General features: G+C 37.6%; 1 protein-coding gene across 1 annotated transcript in view; it reads right to left on the bottom strand.

The window, feature by feature from the left end:
* The window catches only part of LOC107695991 (glutamate receptor ionotropic, NMDA 2C-like), a gene marked incomplete at its 3' end in the record, with an annotated part of 45,982 nt that overhangs the window by 24,468 nt on the left and 10,755 nt on the right, over positions 1 to 10,759 (bottom strand). Inside the window, exon 3 of the mRNA XM_016496129.1 lies at positions 1,971 to 2,412. Within this exon, the coding sequence (XP_016351615.1) occupies positions 1,971 to 2,396 (426 nt within the window). The remainder of the gene's footprint in view (positions 1 to 1,970; positions 2,413 to 10,759) is intronic.

Below are 10,759 nucleotides of genomic sequence, written 5' to 3'. Positions count from 1 at the left end.
TTATTATTATAATTTTCATTAAAATAAAGTATATTTATAATGCAATGCCTTTATCACTGCTTAAATACTATGAAATATGTTGCGTGCCTTATTCTGTGTAAGAAGCCACATCATCTCACAGAAGGATTTATTTCAAACACTCGACTGACGTTATGAAGTGAGTTTAGAGTAAAAATATGTTATTAAATGTGGTATTTTCACATGCTTTCAGATGGAGCAGCATTTACTTCACAGAGCCGTAGTTCACTGAGAAGCTATGCAAACAGCTGTCATTATCACGAACGATTTCTTCAATTTCAGAATCGTGCAATAAAATCGTCTGCGATTTTTTTTTGCGTAACTTGTCAGTGAACTACGTGTAGTAAATGCTGCTCCATTTGAAAGCATGTGATGATGATTTCATGCTGATTACAGAACTGGCATTACTATCAAAATGCGCATTACAATCGCATTCGATTAATTGTGCAGCCCTATTGATGATGTAAACTTACCACAACTTTTGAAAGTGAAAACCCATCCAAGTGCACACACACAGCAGCGAGTAGTGAACACACACCCAGAGCAGTTGGTGGTTCGGTGCCTTGCTCAGTCAAGGGTCTCACCTCAGTTTTGGGTATTGAAGGTGGAAGAGAGCCCTGTTCATTCATTCCCCCCACCTACATTTCCTGCCGGTATTGAGACTCAAATCCGCAACCTTTGGGTTACAAGTCCGACTCTCTACCCATTAATCCACAACAGCTCCTTTTGGGCCTAAAGGTACGTTTATGCATTTTATGAACTTTTTTTTTAACTAGGTACATTATTCAGGGTTTTAATTTTATAAGTTCATGCATTCCGTGGGAATCAAACCCATGACATTGCTGTTGCTAGCACCATGCTCTACTGTTTTGAACTATTGGAATGCAAAAAGTAAGATACAAAAACAGATACAAAAGTCTGTTTGCAAAGCATGCGTCGAAACTGTGCCTGATTTACCAAAGAATCCACAGTGAAATGTACTGAACAAACAAATGCTCTACTTAGACATCCACATAGTTAAAAATAAATATTCACTTTCCTAGGATAGGATCTAGGATCCTTTGGAAGGTGGTGTTATTTTTAGTCTAGTGATCCTGTATTATAGTATAAAAGCTGTTTTTGGACTAATGGGGAGGTTTTTAACTCTGAAACTCACAGGATGTTTTTATAGTACAATGACCTATTACATGTCAAAACATCAAGGAAAATTTGATTTCTCAATTCATGACCCTTTAATTTTAAGGATTTCATTGTATTTATTTACAGAATTTATTTACAGGTGTTTGACCAGTATTTTGAATTTTTCACTTCATCGAGCAGTGTTTTAGAGTTAACGGAAATGTCTGTAAAATGAATGGATAAAGTCCTGTGCAATGAGCTGCCAGTACCTTTTCTGTTATTTTACAGATGTGTTTTTTTTACAGTGTATGACACAATGAATACTATTGTAAATACTTGATTCTTGGTTGAACAGTTGGGGTCTGGAGGTCTACATTCCGGGTTCAAATACAGTTGTGCATCAGATCAATTACAACTGTAAATCAGACCGTTGTCACTAGTTTCCTATAGCTTTTCTTAGTTTCATGTTTCTCATAGCACGTTGCACTCTATTTATTTCCAAATAATAACATTATTTCATATCAAATCGATATTTCATGTCCATTTATTGATTTATTTGGTAAGCATCTGCATAATTAGCCAGATAATGTGCAGTCAACCAAAAATAAACCCCATCAGGGTGATTCAGGACCTCTCCACTTCACATCAGGGTCTGGATGACCCTGTCAGGGTTTATTTGTGCTGCTGAGTGTACATTATCCCTTTGATGAAACTTTGATGCAAACCGTGAAAGAACTCTGAGGGAATCTCATCTCAGCATGAACACTCAGAAATCAGAGTTTAACTATCCAGGTCAAGCGACTTTTGAAAATGGCACAGCGTTTGACTCTGACCTTGTGAGGCAGGACGACGGCAGATCCCCCGCTGATGCCCACTATGGGCACGGCCGTCTGCGTGGAGATGAAGTCTAGGATCTGCGCCACGGCCTCAGACCCAATGTTATCTTCAAAGACCACCCCGTGCACCCTGTTAGCAGCCAGCGTGTCGCAGATGCGCATCAGTAGAGTGCGCGGGTTGGTGTTGTTCACCAGCACAGTGATGGGGTTCACCTCCAGCGGCAGGTCCAGGAAGTTCTCCCGGCTCAGTCGCCCCTTGATCTCCATCTGGTAGGCGGAGCCGCTGAACACCACTGCCACGTTCACGGTGGGCTCAACCATCCCGAACGGTCGGCACTGGCAGCGGGGGGCGGAGCAGACAGACAGCAGCAGCAGCAACGGCAGCCACAGTGTGTCGCTGAGACAGCCTAGATGAAGGCCCATCTCAGTCGCCTACTGCCTGGATGGAAGAAAACACAAACACAGGAGATGGTGGAGTTTAAGGGTGGCTGACCCACATAATTAAGGCTTAAAGCACCTCAAAAAGAAGTCAAAACAATAGTTAAAGTAGTAAACATTAACTACGTTTACATGCACCGGAATAATCCATTAGCAATCGGATTGTGGCTCAATCAAATTGAAAAGTCTTCATGTTGATTTGTTTTAACTTGTTCTGATCAATAGGATAAATCTAAGCATGTAAACGCTTGAATACGACTATTTTTATTGGATGTAAAAAATAGTTTGTGCACATGCACAGTGTCGTGATGCATAGGTTTACCTTAGACCTTTTATATTAAGATATCTGTTTACATATAGTATGTTTTAGTTCTACGAACATTCATGTTTGTTTATGTCTTACGAACTGGTCATATAAACGAAAATGTGAATCGGACTGCAAAGTTTAGGGTTCATTTAAACATAACTTTCAGAATCTGAATTCAGATTGGGTTTATTCGGATCGCCAAAAATGTGTGCAGGTAAACATACCTACTGTGAGTTCCAACAACATTTTCAAACAATGTTTCAGTTACCACAAATGTTTTGCTGCTCTCGTTAAAATTACAACTGAGAGATTTGACTTCAAAATGATTTTTCTGGCAACGTTCATAACACAGAATTGATCCATACCCTTACCAAAAAGAAGTATACTTCAAGTTTATTTTATTAAGTATACTTAAGTAAAGTTCAAGTATATTGTTAAGTATACTTTATGTAGTAAGTATACAAAGATCAGTGTACTAGTAGTATACTTGTACACTGTAAAAAATGATATGATGAAAAAGCCATGACAACTTGTTTTTAAGTTACTTTAACTCATACAAATAATTTAAGCAATTTCAACTGTTTTTTACAAGTTATACTAGATTCAACTTGATTTTTTTAAGTCAGTTTAATGTTACTGAAATTCAATATCAGAGTCCTTTCCAAGAAAAAAAAAATATTTAGCAAATCTAGACATTAGACTCATGTTTGAAACATGAGACATCGCAGACAGTGCAACATCAAACAAGGAGACACGGGCAGGCTATACAGCGAACTAACTAAATCGCGGAGGAACAACTCATGAACTTGAGCAAGCTGTCCGTTGGGCTGCGCGCGAAGAAGCATATTCAACGTGGATGAAGTGTGTGAATGCTTGTGTAACATAATTTTTGGGAGATTATTGTTCAGTTTAGCAGAATAGAGCAGAATTACTTATGTTACAGGCTGCGTGCGTTTGAGTTGGTATTCGTTACTGAGTAAAGTTAAGCGGTTTTTTTAATTATTATTTTAATCAACCGTTCAAGCTAGGATAATATAAGTTGCGGGTCATAGGGTGGAAGATGCAGGAGCGAGGAAACGATTTCGCTGCGATTGAAGATGCAGATCCACTGGTCAGTGTGGTTTGGCCTGTTAAACGGATAGTTCATTAATTACTCACTCTCATGTCGTTCCACACCTGTAAAATTTTTAGTTTAAAAGAAGTATACTAATAGTACACTTGAATAAACTTCTTTTTCGTAAGGGTAGGCAAAATTGCCAAAGGACAACACATTAACATTTTGATTAGATATTACAAATATCTTATTTAGATAAAAAAAAGAAAATCTAAATTGTGAATGATTCATTGGTACACATTATTCCAAAGACAAAAATGCTTGTCTTTGTAAATCATTTATTAAAACATGAAAACTTCCAAGACCAAACTTCCGTTCTCTACTCTTCTTTCTACCTTTTAACACATTTCATGATCTAAAAAATTTCCAGTGGATATAACTCATTTTTAGATTTTTACAGTGTATAATTCGCACACATGGAATTTAGCTGTTGTGCACACACAGAGAAAAAGGTGTGGTATTGTAAACGGATCAGTTTCATCCATGCAACAACATTGCCATAATACTTCATAATCCATTCCAGACTTCAGACTCGTTCTGTTGCCAGTCAGCATTAACAGCAAACCATTTAGAACTATTCTTGGATTAAATGTTAAAGGCCATTAGAGTTGCATGCAGAGATTGCACGTTTAGAGTTAGAGCTCGGGAGTCACTGGGTTGTCCAGCTGCTGTCCTAAGAGCCTCCACTCTCAAACCACATCCAACAGATGGTGGCCACCGTAAAAAAAAAAAAAATCTCCTTTTCTCAACAAATATAGAACACAGGGATTTATGACCCCTAACTTGCGTGCCTTTTTGGCCTTTATTTTTTGCAGGGTGTCTAACATAATCCCTGAAATGAAAAGTCAATAGGCAATGCTATAAACACTGACCTCAAAGTTACATTATTGGATTTTAAAGTTTGTTTTAAGCCACCAATATGGATATAAAAACCTCAGATATAAAACGAGGTTAATTTCAGCTTTCATTTATCATCTTCCATTTATAACTCGCCCAATCTTCATTCACGCTCTCAGACTCAGATCCAGTAAAATCAAAGCGGTGATCCTTAAACAACATCCGTATCGACACGTGGGGTTATCCGTCAGACTCAGCACTGTTTTTAAAGAGATTCAGGTCTTTGAATGGCTTTAGCTGTCCAGCCGCCTGCAGGTGAGTGCTGTGGAGATGCCACTTTTAACATGCTGACCAAATTGACCGTGTCTCATGAGCCAGACACCATGTAATCCTCCGTAATCCCCCCTAGCATGTCATGCTTCACGGCCTGATGGCATCACCTCATATGACGGTCTCGTGTGGCAGAGAAGTGTATGGCAGGTTCACATGTTACATGTATACACTAACATTAACAAAAAAATTAATGTTTTTTAAAAGAAGTCTCTCATGCTCATCAAGGCTGCATTTATTTGTTCAAAAATACTGTAAAAACAGTAATATTGTGGAATATTATTACAATTTATAATTTTTTTAAAATAATTAAAATAATTTATAAATTAAAAATAATTTATTCCTGTGAAGCAAAGCTGAATTTTCAGCATTCATTACTCCAGTCTTCACAGGAATGTCTAGGAGACAAGGTCCTCACTGGGGATCTGTCTTTGTGTCACTTCAGTGTCACATGATCCTTCAGAAATCATTCTAATATGCTGATTTGATGCTCAATAAACATTTGTTATTATTATCAATGTTGAAAACAGTCGTGCGACCTAATATTTTTGTGGAAACCATGATTTTTTTAAATTCTTTGATGAATAGAAAGTTCAAAAGAACAGCATTTATTTGAAACAGAAATCTGTTATTAATATCTGAAAAAAATTAAATATAAGAAAATTATATTTAAAAATTTACCCTTTAGCTCTCTATTCTTTTTCTATTCTATCTACTTGTTTTCTTTTTATGTATTATTAAAAAAAACACCTTGCTATGTGTACTGTGGGAGTTGTCACAGCACTTTCATATTATTGCTCTTGTTGGTTTGATTGCTTCTATTGTCCTCATTTGCAAGTTCCTGATTCTGCAGGCCTGATCAAATCTCTAGCAGCAGGAACTTAATACAGTGCTTCAAACCTCAAAGAAGTGTTCAACACCCTCTAGTGGAGGAAAGAGAAAGGTTGAGCTTACAGTTATATTTTGGTACTCTTGTTAAAACTGATGTATGGTATCAATAGCAATCAATAAGTGCTTTATTGATTGCTATCTGATTCACCGCAATGTCCCAACTGTCCTGAGCGCGTTCTCGACTGCCGGCGCGTGACGCGTCTTCTTCTTCTTCTCAAATGGACCATTTGAGAGATAGGTGGCGGTAATGCACTTATAAGTCTGCGATCTGCCGTAAAGCAAGAAGAAGAAGAAGAAGACGCATCACGCGCCGGCAGTCGAGAACGCGCTCAGGACAGTTCGGACATTTCGGTGAATCAGAGGTAAAAAACTATATAAATACTGTTCAGTTTCTTGCACAGACCAATCGTTTCGTGTCTTTTTACACATCAATGTATCGTCACGAGCTGCAGTGTTTAATTTGGTTTTGTTTGTGTATGTTTTTTTTACTCTCAAAGCCGTGATTCCCATCCACTTACATTTGGATGCCCTGGGGGTAAGCAGATAAACATCAAATTTTCATTTTTGGGTGAACTATTCCTTTAAAGATACAGTCCTTCCCATAACCCCCTACTTGAAAAGGCACATAACCAGGAGTTGATTGTAATATCAAGAGAAAAAAGGGAAATACTACGCCAACATATAAAAAAGCTCCTCCTCCTGTGCTTGACCTATCAGATGAGATAAAATTTAATGTTGCACAAGAATTACAGCATACTGGCAAAATTACATGCAAGAGCCAAAAGACTCTTTAACATACTGTGTAGCTTTACATATTATAATCACTATATATTACAGTGTAGATCATTTTAATTTAAAAAGTAAATATAATATATAATATTATAATGATATAATATAGTAAATATAATATAAAATGTGACAATAATTTTCATGCCAAATAACCACTCCACTTACTCACTGCCATTACTCTAATGCCAAAAAGTATATATTGTTTACATTATTTATTTACAATAATATGGTGCTCTACCATGTTAAGGCTTATTTAAAATGCTTTGAATAAAGTAAATATAAATGACATTATTTGACTTCCACTAGACTTACTCATTGCCATTACTTTGACGCAAAAATTATGTTTTTTTTTAATTATTCATACAGTATTTATAAATAAATAGAAAATATAAGCATGTAATAATAATAACAATAATAATAATAATACGGTGCTTTACCATATTTAAACTTATTTAAATTGCTTTGAATAAGCTAAAAAAAACTGTTTAAGTGTTTGGGTAAAATATGTTTAAACAGCACAACTTGCTTCGCAAACTGATCCCATAAAATGCCCATGGAATTGTAGGGGATGTGAAAGGGTATTCAAATCAGACGCACCTTCACTGATCTCATTTTTGGACAAACAGTCGAGTCAATAAACAGCCGCCTTTATTGTCTCACCAGATCAAGGTCAGCGCTCCATTTCAATCTGAATCTTCGTGACTGTGGCGCTGACGAATGTTTAAACTGCAGCATTCATTCAGCCTGCCATCAGATTTCACCTCTTAGCTATCGTGACTCAACATCCGGCTGTTTGTCATCGGCCCTGACAAGCTCCAGGTTCATATTTACTCGTGTTGTCATGATTAAATGATGACTGTCATTATGGCCTCGTGATAAACACCAGTAACAAGCTGTCACATTAATGCGCAGATATACTTTCTCTCTGTTCCGCCCGCAGCTGTTCATCATGATTCTCATGCTTCACACTGTGCTTCCAGGTTACAGGCAGCTGACTGTACTGTACTGTATCAACAGAAATATCAGCGTAACACACAACACTAAAATAATGCAATAAATATGAACTAAATAACAGCTGTCACATAAAAACAAAAATAAGAAGCATAATATTTTAAAATATAGTGTTGTGCAGGGAATTAGGTGATGATGACAATAATAATAATTAAAAAAGAAATTACTTTTAAAATGTTGTTAAATATTATGCTCTAACCATAAAAAATTTGATCTCTAATGCTTATCAAAATGAAGGACCTTGCTTCCCACATTTGGATTGAATCTCTCTCTCTCTCTATTTCTTATATACAGCGCATAATATATACTGTTTGTAGATATATATATATATATATACATATATATGTGTGTGTGTGTGTGTGTGTGTGTGTGTGACAGACAGACAGACAGACAGACAGTCTGATTCATGCGTGTGTGTGTGTGTGAGACAGTGTGTGTGACAGACAGACAGACAGACAGAGAGATTAGATAGATAGATAGATAGATAGATAGATAGATAAATAGATAGATAGATAGATAGATAGATAGATAGATAGATAGATAGATAGATAGATAAATGTGTTTTTACATACTTTTTCTGTTTTTTGAATACAGTTTTTATCCTAATACAGTTTATATTACATTTTTATGATTTATATATTTATTTATGTCCATCTACTTCTGGATATCTATCGATAAAGATGCTTCTTGCATGCAGAAGAGTGTAGATACAGCTACAGTTATCTACTGGCAGTGGGTATCTGCCCATGCTAACCTGCCAAACCATGACCCCCTAAATTCAATCCACAAACCTTTAACCACAAAATCACACCAAACAACCCTTGCTCTCAATATCAAGGGTTTCTCTAGTTGCCCTACATCTTCTTATAAGCTTATCACACTATGCTTAACACTAGGTTAAGGCTACTTTAAACCCTGGGATATGAAGCTTTTGTGGCGCTAAACCTAAATTGTAGTGCCCAAAGATCCATGTGTGAATTACTAACTCAAGGTAAATTACAAACGATGAAACACAGAGCAAGGTAACCTGTTCATGACACGACTGGCCTGGAGAGTTGTGCTGACTCTCTCTGTGGTATTGTGTTTGACAATGTATTTTAGCATGTGCACGTGTTCATAAGGCGCTCATTAAAGCTGCTGCATGACTGTGGCTTAACAAGCCATTAAAGGGCCATTAAGACTCATTAAAGCACAGTCATGCAGGAGTCGTGCTGGCTTAACATGACACTGACTGATTCTGAGAGCTGCTGCAGGTATAAACGCCTCACAAGGTGACTGCTCTAACATTATACAGCCTTCTAGAACTTACTGCATTGAATACATAAAAATTAAAGTCTTTCACTCTTTCTCACTTTATAGAAACCTGATGAGATCTTTTGTCAGCGGCAATCACAAAGATCCAGATTAAAATAGAGGTTTGACCTTGATCTGTTTCGGCGGATACGAAATGTAACTGCAGCTAAATTTTTACATCATCTAAACAAAATTTGAATGTTGTTTGCATGTGCATGCCGACAAAATGCTAAGGTGTTGTGGGTGGTTGCCAGGGTGTTGCTATGAGGTCGCTAAGGTGTATTGAGTGGTTGCTAGAGGAGCCAAAAGAGACCCACATAAAAGTCTCTATGACATTCTGGTTCCTCCTTTAGTGTAAGTCAACAGGATGTTTTGATATGTTTTATTGCACACAAAGCATAAATCATATAAATCCACATTTTGATGGATCATAAACGTGACAACACGCAGGACGTGCTTCAGTTTAAGGAGTTCTTAGCTCAGACCTCTAACCGCTACAACCTGACTAACTTAAATTCACTGACATAATAGTGACTTTAAGCATTTAGTTTGGCATTTATGTCTAAAAACACAGAGTCTATCCATTTCCCTTTACTCACTAATAAATAAATCATCGGTTCATTCATACATGGGTACTGTGGCATGACAGTCACAGAAGTGTCCAGCGGTGTTACATACTACACTCCATCTGAACAACATTTTCTAATTTTTATGCATGCATTTTTATGCATTACCTTATGTAAATTGAGAGACCATATGGAATATTTAAACTCGTAAACATTCATTTGTCACACCGCAGGACCATTTAGTGAACTGCACGATGCAAAAAGGTAATTAAAAAACTTTAAAAAATGCATGTTACTATTATTATGTACTATTATAATTTGAAATGCAGAGCACGAATTCCAAGTATGGGACACCATACTTGGCCACACATCCATTCCTTTCCTTTCCAAACCAAAGCACAAAGCTCTTTGAAGTAATTGGATTGGAGGCTCATTACAAATAATGTTTTGTGAAGGGAATATCTCGGACCTGGCAACCCTGGCTTGAACTATGGGTGGTGCATAGGGTCAAATAGAACCCGTTTTAACGGTGCTATGTTACTGCATTATTATTGCTTTAACCTGGACAGCCCTAAATTCAACACAAGAAGCATTTTTTTCACGCAAGTCTGTCTGACATGTTTTTTCGCCGTCGCCTGACAGGAAATAATTGGCCCTGATCATCAGCTGTTTTTAAACAATCAGCCGATGGCCGACAGTGCAAATAATTGTTTTTATCAGCCGATACTGATTATTAGCCGATACATTGGTGCATCCCTACAAAAAGGTGTAAGAGGTCAAGGTTAAAATGTGCACATGATGCCTGTAAATATATTTTACGAGTTCACACTTACATATAATGAACAGAGTAAAGGTTATGCGTATTTGGAGTGCTGTCCGGGGAGAGGGCTCCGAGCTCGGTCATTACTCTCGAGCCCGGGGTACTCCCCCTGTCCGGGGAGAGGGGTCCGAGCTCGGGTCTAAGCCCGGACCCGAAGCGCTCCCCCAAAGATGCAATTAGTACGAGACAGCAGCCAGAGAGGAGCATTGATAACCCCCCAAAATTTGCAAAACTTAAAATTGGTGGGGTGCTGGACATCGCTTGTAGTAGCGGCACTGCTGAGGCTTACAAGAGAGAACTAGAGGCTTCTGCGGAAGCGGGCGCTGCTGCGGCATCTGAAAAAGAAAAACTCCTGTGGGAGTGGGAACTGCTACGGCATCTGAAAAGAAA

This window comes from Sinocyclocheilus anshuiensis, unplaced genomic scaffold, assembly GCF_001515605.1.
Source record: "Sinocyclocheilus anshuiensis isolate Anshui unplaced genomic scaffold, SAMN03320099.WGS_v1.1 scaffold1439, whole genome shotgun sequence".
Taxonomy (NCBI): domain Eukaryota; kingdom Metazoa; phylum Chordata; class Actinopteri; order Cypriniformes; family Cyprinidae; genus Sinocyclocheilus; species Sinocyclocheilus anshuiensis.
This window is presented reverse-complemented; position numbering and strand designations above follow the sequence as displayed.